The sequence below is a fragment of the Elgaria multicarinata genome, chromosome 3, assembly GCF_023053635.1.
Source record: "Elgaria multicarinata webbii isolate HBS135686 ecotype San Diego chromosome 3, rElgMul1.1.pri, whole genome shotgun sequence".
Classification (NCBI taxonomy): domain Eukaryota; kingdom Metazoa; phylum Chordata; class Lepidosauria; order Squamata; family Anguidae; genus Elgaria; species Elgaria multicarinata.
In genome coordinates this window covers 107,535,745-107,553,878 of record NC_086173.1, presented here as the reverse complement: position 1 = coordinate 107,553,878, position 18,134 = coordinate 107,535,745, and the positions used below count along the sequence as shown (strand labels likewise).

General features: G+C 38.6%; 1 protein-coding gene across 7 annotated transcripts in view; it reads right to left on the bottom strand.

The window, feature by feature from the left end:
- ATP2B2 (ATPase plasma membrane Ca2+ transporting 2) overlaps nucleotides 1–18,134 on the bottom strand; it is a 254,320-nt gene that overhangs the window by 15,109 nt on the left and 221,077 nt on the right. For all 7 annotated transcript variants that reach the window (XM_063121200.1, XM_063121201.1, XM_063121197.1 and 4 more), the window contains 4 exons: nucleotides 11,442–11,655; nucleotides 7,373–7,584; nucleotides 5,397–5,504; nucleotides 3,068–3,250 (listed from right to left, as the gene is read on the bottom strand). In XM_063121200.1, the coding sequence (XP_062977270.1) occupies nucleotides 3,068–3,250; nucleotides 5,397–5,504; nucleotides 7,373–7,584; nucleotides 11,442–11,655 (717 nt within the window). The remainder of the gene's footprint in view (nucleotides 1–3,067; nucleotides 3,251–5,396; nucleotides 5,505–7,372; nucleotides 7,585–11,441; nucleotides 11,656–18,134) is intronic.

The window sequence follows — 18,134 nt, the reverse complement described above, 5'->3', positions numbered from 1 at the left end:
CGGCGCTACGGCCTAAGAGGGAGAGGCGTCGCACCCAACATTTTTAAATTTTTGAAAGAGGCATCAGCGCACAAACGCTCATGCGCAAAGTGTAGGTATTTGTTTTAAAAAAATATTTTCCCCGCTGCATTCCAGTGGCTGAGGGGGCTGAAGCCAAAAATACCAGCATGTTTTGCTTAAAGCTCTTACTGCCGTAACCTTTTCCCACCCCACAAGAGGTTCCTGGATTTCTGAAACAAACCCCCAAATACAAACACAAGCTGAGTCGGGGACACTATGGGAAGGCTGGATTTCCCAGCAACAGATATCCCTGGGGGTGTGGGGTCAGAAAGAGTGCAATATAGTCTTATTTATTTATTTATTTATTTATGATCAACCTAGTTCCTAAATTAAAAATAGGAGGAGTAAGGAGCCTGAGCTGCAACCTACAGTAGGCATTTCTCCTCTCCTTTGACTTATTTTGAGGAGACATACAGAAGGAAGGAGAAAACAGATCCCATCCTGCTGGAGATTCCAAAGGTTGGGGATTGATCCCTTTCTGCTCCATCTTCTCTCATAATGGGGACACAGGTGGAGGAATAAGTGCCCAGTTATTGAACTTTCTTGAAAGATGTGAGCATCCAGTATATTACTAGATATACTTGATATTACTAGATTACTAAAAATACAAAGAGTCTGAAGAGATGCTCTACTGTCTCCATATTTCCGGAATACTTTGTTGTATAAGGCTTTGGAGAATTTCTGTAAATCCTCCATTCCCAAGAATGCTAGACTTCCTAATCTTCTCTCATAAGTCCTTCATTAGATGCCTTCCTGCAAAATGTGTGTGCTGTTTTTCAGAACTGGTGCATCCAGTTGTACCATGCTGAGAATAACTGTCTAGCAGTGGTTCTCATGCTAATCTGATCTTCCCAAGCACAGAGGGTACTGGATATACTAAAAACCGTTCACAAAAATCTTTCTGAATTGATTGATGGTTGATGTCAAATGAACACAAAACAGATGAGACACAAAAGGGATGGGAATGAGTAAATCGCACAAGCCTACTAGTAGGGAACATATCAACAATTCCTACCACAATACATCTACGTCTAAGAAGAAAGGAAACTGAAGAGTATCGGTTAGCAAGAAAACATAATTATTGTTTATTTTGGTTTAAATAGTGAACAAGAAGAAGAATTTTCCATGGATCATGAAGATAAAGGTATTTAGAAGATCTAAAGGATTTTCTCAATCTACAAGAGGAACGGAGAGCAGAATTTGCTCTTTGTTGTTTACACTCACCACAACCAGAAAGACATCCTGACAGAAATGTCAACAGACAACACTCCTCCTGCAACCACCAGGAAGAAAATAATTCATATTTAGAGGATAGCTCAGGGCTGATATAGCCTCCACCTGGGCACACAATTAAAGAATCTTCTCTCTTGGAGAGTGCTCCTAAATCATTGTTTGAATTCACGTTAGCAGTTCTTCATGTAATTACTTTCCCTGAAAAGCGTATAAATGTATGAAGTTATATGGCCTACTCCTCGTCCACCCAACCCTATCACTTCCTTCTCCAGCTCTAATTTTCTGATAGAGAAACAAACTTACTTTATTTATTTATTTATTTATTTATTACATTTTTATACCGCCCAATAGCTGAAGCTCTCTGGGCGGTTCACAAAAATTAAAACCACAGTAAAACACCCAACAGTTTAAAACACAATTACGAAATACAGTATAAAAATTTTGATTTTGATTACAAAATCAAAAGGGCTCATGGAAAATTTTCTCTTGCACCAAGCAATTAACATTCTTTCTAAAATATGTATCGTCTTTTTGCTTTAGAAAATCAGCCTGCATATACCTTAATAGAGCCACTTCGTTTCTTAAAACTGACTGTAAAAATAAAGCTTGAGATGGATTCATTTAACCTAAAATGCCTTGATCTTACAAACCATTATTTCCATTATTTTTCTTTTCTTCACTGCATTTCAAAGTTTTGACTAAAATAGTCCTACCAGAAGCTGATTATTTATAGTGCCAATTTCACACTTTACTGCAGTGACAAACTTGCCTATTCAGAGAGGGGGGAAAGTGATGATTTAAACATATATTTACACATAACAATCTTGTTTACTAAATAGCTTTTGTTGTGTATTATAATAATCTATTACCATGCTTTCTTTTACCAAATTGCTTATATTCCATGCTTTTCTTTTACACACTCACATATATAAAATGCATAGTCGTTTTGCTCATGTTTTTAGTAAAACAATTATGTATTTATAACAAATGAAAAAAATAGAAACCTGATGATAACATAAATGCAGCAACACAACTACATTTGGAAAACATTTTCTTAGGCTCTAACTTTTTTCTGTCAAGATAAAGAAAGCTATTAAACAATCTAAAGTTGATTGCAGACATTTTTTTTCAAATATCCATTTTTGGTGGTGCAGAAATATAGCTTATTATTTAAAAAACAAAACAAAACAAGGATGCATTATTTGAAAAGAAAGTATATTTTCATGCAAAAAAGTCTTTAGCAACACTGCTGGAAAACAGTAATACAAGATTATTCTGTTTTTAGGAATGCTTATAATATACATGTTCGAAAAATGTCGGACATCTCACTAGCTTGCAGGTAAACAAAAAGTCATAGATCTGACTACTGGTTATATTACCAATTTCTATACATTTGTTTCAGATTTGATCATTTCATCAATTTACTTTTGTATAACTTGCAGGTAAAGGTATTTTCTTTGCGTTACACCTTCTACCTTTTCTCCCCAAACCCTGCGATTCTAGTGTATGCACAGAACCTTTGATTCATCTGTGGAGATGTACCCAAGCAGGGATTTCCCTAGTCACCCCAGCACTATGGAATCCTCCATAGGTTCAATTGTTTGAATATGCAGAATTTTGGTAAAGAAATAAATGGAACAGTTCCTGCTTATATCAGAACCCTCCAGGGCTTTGCATTATGGCCTAAGGCTATTAGTATTTTGTATAAATGTAAAGATAGTTCTTGGCGAGAGTCTGCTAGCAGATATATCCTTGTCCTTTTAGCATAACATACCTGAGTTTGGATTCTATTAAGCCCTCTGAACCAGAGGATTTGTCCACGCCGAAGTTCTCTCTCTGCATGGTCAATCTCTTCTACATCTTCATTCATCTCCTCTTCATGCACTTCTTCTTTTAATGTCAGGCCTCCTGCTTCCTTTAAAAATTTTAACCGACTTGTTGGGATGGTTGAAATGACCTGAAAATAAGTTTTAGAAGTATGACATTGAACAGGATATTCATTGGTCAAAATATGAAAATTGTATTTATAGTATACAAAGCAAACCATAGATTTAATGAAGACAGTTAAGGACAACGTAGCTATGTAGTGTCAGTTGTCAAGTATTTTGCATCAACCTAAAGCCATTTACAGGTTATAGTGTTCTTTGTGTATAGACTGCTGAAACAATCAACCAGTATTTTAAATTAGAACCTTCTAGGCATGTACTGAAATTTAGATCAGAAATTTAGGGCAGATATTCTTTAAGGATGCATGATCATCCGTGTCCTGACTCCTAGCCTTAGGGATCTGGGTCAGGCACGACTCCAGAGGTAGCAAGCACACCTTTGAAAATTGTCACCAGTACTCCTTTGGCTATCCCACTCATCTGACCATGGCTGGCTGGAGAATGCTGGGAGGTTTTTCTGACTATCCTTGCATTAGGAGTGCACCGTAAATTGCAAAAACCTGCAGATGGTGTTATCTAAGGCTCTGAAAGCCTGATTGTAAGCCTCCTGGGTATTTTGCAATCCCTGAGATAGCCTACAGGGCACAACTCATGGAAGCCTTTGAGCTTGGGAATAAGGGAGATGCATCGTCCCTGAGCTTGTCCGACCAAGCCCTCATGCCCTGTTTGTGAAAAGGCACCTTGTTGGCTACTGTGGGAAACAAGATGCTGAACTGGATGGACCTGTGGTCTGATCCAGCCGGACTCTTCTTATGTTCTTAAGCTTCTGGACCTGAATGAGCTAAAGCTTAGGCTTTATATACTTTCTATGGAACATATTTACTTGGAAATAATTGTGTACATGCCCAGTTGTCCAACCTGCAACTATAAAAATGTTTTTATTAAAAAAAATAAGAAAGGAAAGATACTACAGTAACCAGTGCAGTGACCAGCATTAGCTAAGATGCTGATGCCAGGTCCTGCACTGCCCCATCATTTGCTGCTCTCAGGGAGGTCTTCTGGGATGTGGCTGGTGTACTTTGGATCCAAGCTCCAGGCCTAGCTGCACTACTGCTAAAAAAATGTTAGCTTTCCCTACGTAGGTGCACATTTCATTTAGCACATCACATTTCAGTTCAAACAGCTTTGTATCATCATGCTTCAGATGCCTGGGTCCAGGAAAGCAGCCTAGAAATATTAATGTAAGTAAAATATATAAAACTTGGTTGCAATTTATCAAATTGCATTTCTCATCAAGGAAAGCTTCTAAATTGTTTGCTGCAGGGCTGTTGGGGAAGGAGGGGCTACTGGGGCAATATGTTCAACCCCACCCACCCCAAACTATGGGGTCCTCTCCCTCAATTCCTTTCCATACTGTGGGCCTCTGCCACATTGCACACCAGAACTCCACACCTACATGGGTCATTGTAGAGGGCGGCAGCAGCCCCCAACATCACATCTGCCCCAGTGTCCATAAACCCCTTGCTGAGCCTGGTTTACTGTGGACAGGGAAAGACTCCTGTGCCATTTAAGAGCCAAGATGTTTGACTCATTGAAGTACTGAACCCAGAGAATGCAGATCCAGGTTCCTGATCGAGCATTAAGCTTACTGAGTGACACTGAGTTCTTGCAAGGGCCAAATAGGGTCTATGTATGCTGCCTTAAACATATTTAAGCAATGTTTTTAATCATATTTTAAAATGTTTTGAATGTTTACTACTGTATTTTATTTTGTTACCCAGTTGTTGTTGTTTGGTTTTACTACTGTTATAATTGCCCCAAGCGCATTTCCCAGTTGGGCAGTATACAAATTTAAATATATAAATAAATAAATCAGATTTTTGAGGAAATGTTTCTTTTTAAATAATACTAAAATGAAACAAATGTCCAGCTACAGTAGGCAACAATGGGAATTCTACATTCACACAAAGGCCTGGGATGTGGTGCTCATAGAAGCATAGAATAGTAAAGGGCCTATAAGGCCATCGAGTCCAACCTCCCGCTCAATGCAGGAATCCACCCTTAAGCATACCTTACAGATGGTTGTCCATGTAAACACAGGACTTTTTTTTAAAGAAAATAAGCCTTAACTGGCTTGCAATCCTGCCTGTTTCCTAAGAAGAAATCTTTAATCTAGAAATCTATGATTACCTATAATATAAAATAAGTGATGCTTACCTGACCCCAGACAAGTTCACCTAATCCAATAAATACACACCACATCCATTGGTCAAGTTGTAAAGGGGAACAGCTAAAAGGTTTTCCACCAAACTGTACAATTACTATCTGTAAAAGGAAAAAGCAAGGAAGATAAAAGATGCAATTACTAAACAAAGAAGCAAAATGAGTCAGAGAGATTGTTTGGATGTTTCCCATGTGCTCTAACATTTTTTTTCTGAATGTGAATGCAATCATTAATCACTTTGAGTTCTTCTTGCACACAAAATGAGAAATGAGTCACAATCAGATGAAATTCTCTACATGTACTAGGAGGACTAAAGTTAGTTGTAACTAAGTCCCATTGAAAGCAATGGTTCAGGTTACTCACAACTAATTTAAACCCCAGTACTTTTAACAGTACATATATATGAGGCTCCCTTTCTCTTTTCTGGGAGCATATTGGAAAATTAGGAAGCTCAGTCAATTCCCATAATCCCTTATTGTTGGCCATGAGGCTTAGGCTGATAGGAGTTGTAGCCCAATACATCTGGAGGGCACCAGGTTGCCTATTCCTGCTTTTGTATTACCCAGAGGACCTACTCTTCTGCTGCTCCCAGACTCCAGCAAGCCTATCCACTGGAATTTTAAGATGTTTTAGAATGGTTTTAGGATGTTTTTAACAATGTATATTATGTTTTAATTCAGTTTTATGTATTTTATATTTACTGTTGTTCCCTGCCTCGATCAGAATGGACAGGCGGGTAAGAAATTTATTATTATTATTATTATTATTTTGTGAATTTGTATTGGGAAAACAAGAAATGGTGTCCCTTCTTCCACTGATTGAGGTTCCCTTTTACTTGGTCATATATATATATATATATATATATATATATATATATATATATACACACACACACACACACACACACACACACACACACACACTTTCACTCAGGAAGAAAAGCAAAGAAAATGTTCACACTTCTGCTTCAAAAACTATTACATAGCCTTTCACTTCTGCATCATTTACAATAAATGAGTATAGAATGGTGAGTTCAATAACACTCCCTAAAAAAGAGAGGCTATGTCAAAGGGTACGGAAACATTTTGCAAATGAGTTGTAACAGCTCATGTTCGTATTTATGACTCCTAAACTGGTTGTGACAGGTTTGGTAGATTTACTCAATATTCTCTCTAATGCTATTGATTGCTTGTTAGATTTTATTTAGATACACACTAACTTTAAATTAAGTTTATCCCAGGGTCATTTTTCTTCCTTCACATTCTATCTAAATAGTTCAGCTTCAAGAAGTGAGATTCCTATCCCTTTTACATGCTTGTGTAAGTCAGAACCAACTCAATTGACCTATTCTATCATTTAATCTATAGTCGGCCATTTCAGAAATATTGCTTTTGCTATCACAACAGAGCAGAGCATCCAAGATTAACTCTTAAACTGGAAGTTTATGATCTTTGAAAATGGTTGTGAAGAAGTATTTTCTTTACCAAATGAACTCTGTCATCATGAAAAAATTTATATACCAAGCCTGCTTATTAAAATACTTCTCTGTATTGTGCTATCTGAAAAATAACTAGACACATTTTAGTACTGTAAGACGGTTGACAAAAATTTCAAAAGGAATATGCTACATTCCAGAATCTTTACTTCTTCTCATCTTCCAGGTTTTAGAAGGGCAAAGCTAGCAAAATGAAACAAACACATGAAAGGAAAAGACATATCAGATGAAGCCCCAGAAGAGAGTGCAATAAATAGATTGGAGGATAAAAGTAAGGAAGGATCAAATTGAGACAGAAAACAGAAGAAGAAAAATCAGAACAGCTGCCTTAATGGTGCATAAATGAACAATTTATTTATAGCTAACATCACAGTGCCTTTGGATTTTCAAATACTATGTTGGGGGGGGGGGAAGAGACCTTACAGTGGAACGTGCAAATAATATTTTGCTGCGTTAACACTGTATAATGATTACCTGCACAGCAAATGTACCCAGTACAATAGTGCAAAATATAGGGTTTCTAAAGATGCCATCAAAAACATTCCTTTCACCATGGATTTTGCGTGCGTTGATTTCATTGAACAGTTGCATCATGACAAAGGTATTGAAGATGATGGTATAGTGCTCAGAAGGTGGAGAGTGAAGTGGTGCATTCCTGCCACTGTCAATCTTGAACATTTTTTCACCTAATACAAGTAGGAAAAAGAAGATAAATCAAATCTAAAAACATTTAGCACAACTTAGCTTAAAATTCACAGTTTACCTATAAACAAAATTGCTTTCCAGTTTGCAATAGTAGCACCATATCAGCAAGATGATGATAATAGTAACAAAAAAACACAGGGGCCGGATCTACACTACTGCTTTAAAGCGCTTTATAACAGTTTTATAGCGCTTTAAAGCAGTTAAAGCGCTTTATAACTGTTATAAAGCGCTTTAAAGCAGTAGTGTAGATCCAGTGAGGAACAACAGTGATAACGTTACACATGTGCACCCCATTTCTGAGTGGTTAGATGTTTACCCAGGGTTCAGTTTTCTTAGAAAGAGGGTCACTGAAGACTTATGGTGTTTCCGTGATATAGGGTTTGTTTATTTTATTATTTAGTTATTTTATTTAATTGATTTATATATCACTTTCTTATCGAGGTGTTTAACAAAGATGATAAAAGACATAAAATATAATAATAAAAGCATAATAAAATAACCACTGGGCAATTATAACCATACCGGCTGGGTCACCCCTTCAAGGAAAGCCTGCATGAAGTAGTGGGTTTTGAGGAAACATCAAAAGATCAAGACTGAAAACGCCAGCCTATGTACACATATATACAGGCGGAGCATAAGATAAAGGTTTCAATTAATTTCATTTCATTTATGACATTTCTCAACTGTTCAATAGCCAAAGCTCTCTGGGCTTTTTAAAAGATTAAAAGCCTTAAAAATACATTACTGTACACAATAGAAAAACCGCTAATATATAGGCAGCACTCACTCACACCCACATACCCACCCCTAAACTTTTTTTTTTAACAATCAACAATAAAAAAATATCCAGCAACTGAATGAAAAAAACCCATCATATGGTGTTTAACCTGGCACCAAAAAACTAGCAATGTTGGTGCCAGGCGGACCTCGCGGGGGAGATAATTTCATAATCAGGCATCCACCAGGAAGAAGACAACTTCCTTGTTGCCACCTTCCAAGCCTCCCTCAGAGGGTGATGATCTGCCCATGAGACAGTTAACTGATGTGCCACTTTCTGGCCCTCCCCCCATCCACCAGGGTGCCACTACCCCACATCAAGCAGTTAAGAACCTTCCAAGAAGACATCCACAGAGTTAGCACCCCAACAGATTCCTGCTGTTGCTCTGAAGTCTAGGGGAGATGTCTAGTGGAATTCATAGTGCCGGCCCACAGGATTTCCTGCAGACAGCTAAGCCAGCTTTTCAGACCCAGTTCCAGCACAGACTGACTTCACATCCAGACCTCACTCACCTTCTGCAGTTGTTTAGTCATCTCTGCCTATCACCTATGCTTTCTTGGGCCATCCTAGCTCCACTTGATTTGAAACTCATCACCAGAATGTTACCAACTATCAACTATCGTTTAAGAGGTATTGCCTCAGAACACCCACTCAAGAATTTCAGAGTTCAAAAGGATCCTAGATCTCTTTGCAATCAGAAGTACTGGGCTGTAAGGGAGTTTGTAATTCAGTTTGTAATTCAGACCGTCCTTAAATCCATGACATCAGCAGCAACAACAACAAATACCCAGTTATGAAACTGCCTGTTACCCAAGTATGTTAAAGCTTAGACCTCCAAGATAACAGTTTTTAGAAATGCTATCCCTTTCACACAGAGGGACAGCTGGATATTCTAAGCTGAATGGATAAATGAGATGGTGGCATTGAAAGGAAGGATTTAGATTTGTTAGGTACGGGGTAACATTATGGAGGAGCATTACAGTGTAGACAGACTCTGCTTCAGCTGAAATGGAACCAGACTACTAGTGCTTAATATCAAAAGGGCCAAAGAGGGCCAAGCAGGCTTCCACAACCTGTGTTCCACAACTGAAAATACAGGATCTTGTTTATGAATGATCTGTACTCAAGGTTGAGTAATACGTTGATCATTTTGTTGATGGCACCAAATAATTCAGGTTGGTAAAATTCTAAGCAGACTTTGAAGAGCTGTGAAAGAACCTTTCCAAACTGGGTGAATGGGAAACAAAATGGCAAATGAAGTTCAATGTAAATAAGGGTAAAGTGAAGTACAACGAAACAACAAATCTAAACTTTGCATATACACTGATGGAGTCTGAAGACTAACCAGAAAAGAAATCTTGGGTCATGGTGGACATCACAATGCAAACATCAACTCAAAGTGTAGCATATGTGAAAAAGGCAAATCCCATGCTATAGATTATTAGGAAAGGAACTGAAAATAAAATAAACCAGCATCATAATGCCTTTATATCATTCTACAGTGTGGCTACATTTAGAATACTGTGTTCAGTTCTGGCCACCCCACCTCAAAAAATGGTATTTCAGAACTGGAAAAAGCACAGAAAACGTGAACCAAATGTCGAAGTACACATGACACTGAACATGTCTTTGAACCCCTGTGTTTGGGGGTCCTTTCTTTTTTTAAAACAAACAGCAGTCACAGGGGAATGATCTGAATCAGAACCACAATTGAAGGGGTTTTAAATTTGTCACTCTGCATATTTTCCAGTGAAAGCTCGCCTCCCTAAAGGAGGTATTTGCCCCTGAAGCTGCTGCTGTTGTTGTTTGCTGCTGGTAGCATCTATAGGGTGAAATAGCAGCTTTGGGGAAGAGAATTTTCAGCAAGAAATAATCCCTTCACCCCATATCATGGCTTTAGTTGGTATCACCCTCTGCTAAGCTGCTGTTTGTTTAAAGAAAAGAGGATAATCCCAGTCACAAGATTTAAAGATCCATTTAGTGCCACAGGTAGTTGACACTAAAACCTGGAAATGCTAAAACCTACACAATGCTTCCTTCCCTTAGCTAAAAACAGAAATGAATGCCATTGTAGTAGTTTTCCTTACAAGCCAAATGACTCGCTAACATACACCCAAAAGAGTGTAGACCACTAGAGATTTTTAATTTCCATTAAAAATTAATTTCAATTTCAGGATAAAAATTTGCCTAGCTCATTGGATGCAATATATAATGGTTGGACGCAATACAGATTGAATGTTATTTCTCTTTAAAAAGTTTTTCCCCCTATAGCTTAGGGAGCAATCCTGTGTCCCTTTGGCAGCATCTGGGGGCACACAGGATTATTCTGTTTGCTGACTCTAAACTCATTGATCTGAGCCGGGAGCCAAGAAATCATGCTCCCCGCCCCCTCCCAAGTATATCCTAAATGAAGGCACAATGTCATTAGTGGGTCATCTTGGTAAAAGCTTAGGAACCAGGTATACTGTGTGCGATGTTTCCCAGTTCCTGGTATGACAAACCCAAGGGTTCATTTAATTGGAAGGTACTTTGGAACTCATCTAGTCTAACCACCCAATCTAACCTTTGGCAGGATCTGCCAAGCAGAATGCAACTACAGCATTCCGGATAAATGGCTGTCCAGCTCTGCTTAAATCCCTCCAATGAGAAGAGCCCACCACCTCTCGACAAAACTTTTATTAATTATAAACCAGGAACAAAAGATGGCACAGGGAACCATGGTTCTAGTAACAGCAGGTCTCCATATCACCTGATAAACTACTACTGAAACCTTGGGAAGATATCAAAACCTCTGTGATACATCATGAGGTGATTCCCCACCCCACCCCCACATGTATTTAAGCCCCTAGATTATGGACAATGTTTCGGCCATTGAGCTAATTTGTAACTTCCTGGTAACACAGGATTCTATATCGGATCTCATTCACAGTTCAGAAATGGCGTGCAGTGCATGTTTGTCACTCATAGGGATACAGTTCTGCGATAGTAGGTTGCGTGCAAATTTAAAGTTCACAATAAATTGCTCTAAGAGTTGGGCAGAACAAAGTTAACTGAGCTTACCAACAAAAAGGAGGGTAAAAATGAGAGTGAGCTGATACACAGCATGGCCCAGAATGTTCTTCATCATGGTTCGTGAGATAAGAGGCTTGTTTCTACCGTATGGTTTCCTTAGGAGTAGGGATTCTGTGGGAGGCTCTGTTGCCAGAGCGAGAGAGGCAAAGGTATCCATAATCAGGTTGACCCACAACATCTGGACAGCTTTCAAAGGAGAGTCCTGACGAGAGAAATTATAGAAGAAAATTATCTCTATATTAGTATCATTATATATTGTTCTTAATCACTTCTATACGGTTTTTCCTTGCAAAAAGTGCTTTACAATTCTCATTTCTTTTATGTATTCTACAACAACCCTGTGAGGATACATTAGACTGAGGAGGTGACATAAAAAAGTTAAACTTCAGTAGTGAGCAGGTATCTGAATCAGGGCCTCTGACAAGTATAGCCAATCTTCCATTAATTTCCTTGCAGACAAAAATCTTATCTTGCTACTCCAAAAGAATGAGGGCTAATTTAAATGTGTCAGAAAGAGAATGGACACCCCCTGCCAAACATAACAATGAGGGAAGTTGGGAAATCCTAAAATAACTGTGGAATAACAGAGATAGTCTTTCATAAAGTGCAGGAAGAGTAATTTTAATTTTAGAAACAAATGAAATTTCAAAATGTCAGCTCTACTTACTAAATGGTCAAGGATTTTGCGATTCAATAGGTGTTCATTTTCACTACTACATAAACAACCACTAGAAGGAGCTATTTGCTCACTGAATCTGGTAGGATGGGAGTCTCAAAGCAGTGCCTCAAAGCAGACCATTTAAGAAACAACAACACACTAATTAATATCTCAAGAGGGAAAGTAAATTACTATTAAATATATTTTATTAAATTGTAGCTTGCATAATTGTTTCTTCTCAGTTTCTTTTCCTCACTATGAGCTATAATCACTTATGTGTAGAATGGTATTATATAAACCATAGTGAGGAATAAAATAGGATTTTAAAAAAACTAATTAGAATGGCTAATTCATGCTTTTTGACTCAAATATAAAACAGTCTATTCTTGCAAATGCTATATGTTTAAACACAGTGAAAACTAGTTTGTGTAATGAAAATTAGCTCAACATTCAATTCAAATGAATAATATTAGAGTGCTCCTGATATTTGAGGTAAAATGCCTTTTAGCCAACTCCTAGGCATGTCTACTCAGAAGTAAATTTTGTTAAGTTCAGTTGGACTTACTCAGGTAAATATTATACTGCAACCTCAGAGTCCAACTGTGACAATATCCACCATTTTTAGACTGCACACACCAGAAAGCAATGCACAGCTTGTTGTATTGGTGCCAGACAACAACTAGCCATAGAAATGGTCCCACAAAAGTGGTGTTGTTTGCTGCCTAGTTTCGTCCTACTTGCCGGGGAAAACAAGTTTATCTGCTAAGAAAACAACCACCACCATTGTGGACTGCACCAATATGCCCCGAGGTCTGAATATGGTCTGTAGCTCATTTGTTGCCCTTCCCCTAAGGGGCGAAAGGCCAAATTAATTTACTCCTTCACTGAGCAACTGGACATGCACACAACCTTTCAAAATGACCACATGTGCACTTGGGCAAGAAAGATTCGGAACTGAAGCCACCAAATTGGGCTTAACGGCAAGAAATGTTTTCCTAAAGTGTCCTGCTCTCTTTCCCCCTATGATTCTATATTTGTAGCTATTTTTTAAAACTCTCTGTTGTGCAGGTGTCAGCAAAAGCCCAAGAGAACTCCTGTGTGTAATGGAAAGCAAGTTTCTCACTTTGATCTATCCTCTAAATTACACATGTGTAATTGGCAGCCATCACTTTTGGCAGTGGTGCGTCCCTGCTATTTCACAGTGCCAATCACTCCATGTTGCTAAGGTGCCTCTAATAATTATCTATCATCTACTGTGCTGCAAAGTTCAGTCAAGTGTAAAAGCTCATTCTAAACCCAGCCTAAGCATTAAACACACATTAGTTTTGGCACTTGGTGGAATGAAATTTGCACTGCCGTGCCTTCTCATTTCTGATTAATTCCTTGGAAGTGAAGGAAAAACGTGTCCTGAGTTTGGGCTTGGACTTCAATTAAAGCAATGAGTTCATCAGCCACACAGTACAAGAGAAGCAAGGTGAGTTTAGGGTGCTTTTCAGAGGCTGTGTCATGGCTGAAAAATTGTTGGCTTCATAGCTAGCTAAAAAAGAAACCATTCCCCCCCCCCCCCGGCCTTTGAGGATATGTGTGGATGATGTGATCATTCTAAAAATCAACATTTAGTTTGCAGGCTCCTTTCTACCTAACCTTGGAAGATATTATCAACAATATATAGAAAATGGGGGAACTCAAGCACCCTCTTTGTAAAAGGATTCTGTAGGCTTTGTCTTGTAGGCTTTAATTCACAGCTGTGAATTAAAATGATGTGTTACAAAATATCACCCCAACTACGTGCAGGTTGAATAGAAGACAATGTTGATGATTATATGTATTATGCATTTTATCGCACCTCCCAACTTAAAGACATGTAACAACAAAGTCACCAGCTAAAACATAAAACAAAACAATGGGATTTGTGCCCATTGAGCTGAAAATGGAATTACATCAACAGTGTGTAAACACATAGCTACATAGAACAGTACAGTTCAATAGCTACTTTGGTGTTATAATTTAACCATTTGTAGGGATGGATCTGTCAATATGAGTCTTGCCAAGATTGTTTGGTTTTTTAAGGTCAAGTTCATTTTGTCGTTTTTTGGGGGGGAAATCCATACTTTAAACATGCATTTTTGGATGCATGCACCCATTGACTAAAGCAGGGTTCCCTTCTCTTGTTGGGTCATCATTCCTTTCTTTCTCTTTCTCCATCCTGATGCAAGTGAATGGAGCAATTTCTCCATTTACTTGCATGGGGTAAAGCAATACTGTCCTGCTGAAAATCAAGTGGAATGGGGAGAAAGCCCACCCACCCCTACTAAGGACCCTATTGCCCAAAGGATCCTTTGGTAGAGGTGCACTTGCACCCACCTACAGCCGTTGTTTGGCAGAGCACCTCCCCCTGCCCCCTAAATACAAGTGAATGGAGGAATTTCTCAATTCACTTGAATAGGGAAGAGGGAAAGCCCACATGACAAAAATCAAATGGGCAGAGAGAAAAACACCCACCCCACCAAGTACCCTGTTGCCTCAAAGTTCCCTGGTGGGGAGTGGTTTTCTCCCCACTCCAGCCATTTTCTGGCAGGGCAGGCTTTTTTCCTTCCCTATCTAAGAGAATGGCAGAAACACTCTATTCACTTGAATAGGGAGGGAGATTAGCTGAAGGAGTAGAGCAGTGCACTCCCCACCAAAGACTGTATTGCCCCAAGGATCCTTGATGAGGGTGGACTTCCACCGACCTCCACTGGGTTTTAGTGGGGGAATTGCAGGGCACCAATCATACAAGTAAATGGGGGGGGGAATCACTCCATTCATTTGCAGACAGAAAAAATAGCTTGGTGAACATCTCATCCCAGCTGTGTGTGTAGAATAGCACCTGCAGGTACCATTGGTGGGGACTGTAGGGCTAAAGTATGGTTGTGCGCTTTTGGGAAATGTACTCATTTTTCTTCATTTTGCAGAATGCTTTAGACGCTTGGGAATGTGGGGGGGCGGAGCCTGACAGCCATGTACCGGTAAGGTTTCTTGTGAGGCTCCCGGACTGGGAAGCCGAAAATTCAATTATCTCAATTAAATGGGCATGAATCTTTAACGAACATTAATGAAAATGTTTATGACTCTTAACTGATGGTGGTGAAGATTTGGTGGCTTTTTTGAAAGCATAGTTTGTATACGGAGTGGGGAAAACAGCGCGGCCTGTGGGCTCAGCAAATCAGTTTGTCGGAGCAAAGAGCGAAAGTAAATGGAATTGTTATTGTTGGATCTCTTCCAATGATAGCTGAGTTAAATTGCTGTGATATATCACTCCTTATCTGTGTGGAGCAAGCAATTTAACCATCAGGAAGCAGTGAGAGAGAGAAGTTGTTTACTTGGACGGAATGAGAAGTTGTTTTGATCATTAACCGGAACATTAAACAACTGATTTATGCCCTATGCCGAACATCAGAAAACCAAAAAAGAAAGTAGAAAAAGCTACCTGGCAACGGTGCAAACTTCCCTCAAATCATAATCTCGGTCGGCTTGAGAAAGTGTCTGTGTACTCGGAGGAAGACGCAGACAGTGGAGAGTGCAGAGACAAGATGGTGACAAAAGCTGGCAAGGAGCCAGCTACTATGGATGAAATTAAGAGCTTCATATTAGCAAACAATGCCACACTTTTTTTAAAAATGGATGAACATGCGGAAAAGGAAGAGAAAAGAATGGATGTGTTAGCTGGCAAGATTGCTCAAAATGACAAGAGCATAAAGACACTAGAAGCAGGAGTAAATTTACTGGAGAAACGTCAGGAGTTATTTGAAAACAGCTGTAACGTGCAGTTTGAGGCTCAAGAGAAAAGGCTGATCCAATTAGAAGATCAGAATCGACGATCTACGCTATGGATCAAAAATTTTGTTGAAATATCAGGAGGGGACTTGAGAAAAGTAATTTTGCGGTGGTTCAAAGAAATGATGCCTGATCTGGAAATAAAGGACTGTGATGTGGACAGGATTCATAGGGTGGGAGGATCAAACTACAGAGGAGCAACTAAAGACATCCTGATGAAATTTGGCAACTACTACAAAAAAGAGCAAGTTATGAAGAAATTGAGGTCTTTGGCTCTGATACAATTTCAAGGCACTTCAGTGCAAATTTACAACAATCTTTGTCAGCAAACACTCAAATGGAGACGCAGTGTCAAATCAATAACTGAAATATTAAGGAAGAATGTAATAACGTATTCTTGGGGTTACCCCGTTTTTTTAAGGTTTACACATGGTGGGAAGCAACACAGAGTAACCTCCTTGGATCAGGGCAAGGAGTTGCTGAAGAGTCTGGGTTTGCATGATGGCGCAAGTTCAAAAAAAGCAGGTGGGGGGGAAGTGAAGCTGGAGCGTCTGGGATGTGATATTCTTGATAAATTGATAATGAGATAATAGTACAATTTTTTTAAAAAAAAAATAGAGGGCTTACTGTGGACAGGCTGAGGTGCTGCCTCTCCCCCCTCCCCCAAGGGTAGAAAACAGCCGGAGTGATAGACTTACGGAGATTTAGGGGGGGAAAGAGGTGGGGGCAGGGTGGGGGGTGGAGAGTTATGGTTGGGTGGGAGGGAGGGATTTGAAGGGGTTTTCATGTTTTTTACGTTTTTATGTATGTGAATTTGAGTTGCAGAACACATGGGATCGGAAGGATCATCAAAAGGCTGAATTAGGAAATAAAAATATCAACGCTCAATGTTAAAGGTCTGGGGGCAGTCGTGAAAAGGAGGAGAATTGAACAAATGTTAAATAGAGAAGGATCTGATATTATCCTACTGCAAGAAACACACCAGGGAATGGATGGGGTAAATGAAATAGCATAAAATGGTCAGTTTATTATGAAAAGTCACTGGGGACTTTAAAAAAAATGGAGTGGCTATATTGATTTCAAAAAGAAGTGGATTTATTTTAGACACTATAAAAAAGGATGATAATGGTAGGTATCTTATGATAAAGGGTCAAACTGAAGGCAAAGCATATACATTAGTTAACGTTTATGCCCCTAATGAGGGACACAGAGTTTTATATAGAATTATTTAAAGAAATAGAAGAGTTTGAGGAGGGATATGTTATTTCAGCTGGAGATTTTAATATGGTTATGGATAATAGATTGGACAGGTCAAACCCCACTAGTGCAGAAAAGAGAAATAATATTACTATATTGAATAAATTGGTAAAAGAAAAAGATTTTGTGGATTGTTGGCGTTTACTTAGTGGGGCGAATCCTGGGTTCTCATATTATTCTCCAGTTCATCATACATATTCTAGGATAGATCATATTTTTGTTTCACAAGAGTTTGCAACTAAGGTCTGTAAAATGGAAACGGGGGTAATTAAGGTAACAGATCACGCATTGCTAAGTTTAGAGTTTACAGTTAGGAAGAACTATAAAGAAGCGTTTAGGTGGAAAATGAATACAAAAATATTGAAATATAACAAAGTAGTAGAAAAAATGCAGAGGGAACTGTCAGAGACTTGGGAAATCAATGAAAAGGGAGGAACGGCAAGGGCAGTTGTTTGGGACACCATGAAGGCAGTAGCAAGAGGGATTTGTATTAGAGAAATGTGTAATTTAAGGAGGCAACAGGTTGCAGCGCAGGAAAAGTTGGAGGAAGAGATAAAGAATTTGGAGAAAGATTATTGGCAATTTAAAATAAACATAAATTAATAGAAATACAAGCAAAGAAGAAAGAATTAGAGAATATAAATTTAGAGGAAGTTCAGAAAAAATTAATTTATATGAAAAGAGAGTACTTTGGAAATAGTAATAAAAATTCTAGATTGCTAGCCAGACTCACACAAAAGGAAAAAGCTAGGAATGGGATAGGAATATTGAAAGATAAGCAAGGGAATTATTGTCATATAATGAAGGGTAAAATAAAAAAAATTTCAAGAATTTTATCAAGAATTCTATATGGAAAAGGATACTCAAAAAAAAAAAAAGAAGTTGGAAGTTTATATAGAAAAGTATATAAAGAAGGGAATAAAAATAGAACATAAAGAGTTAAAGGAGAA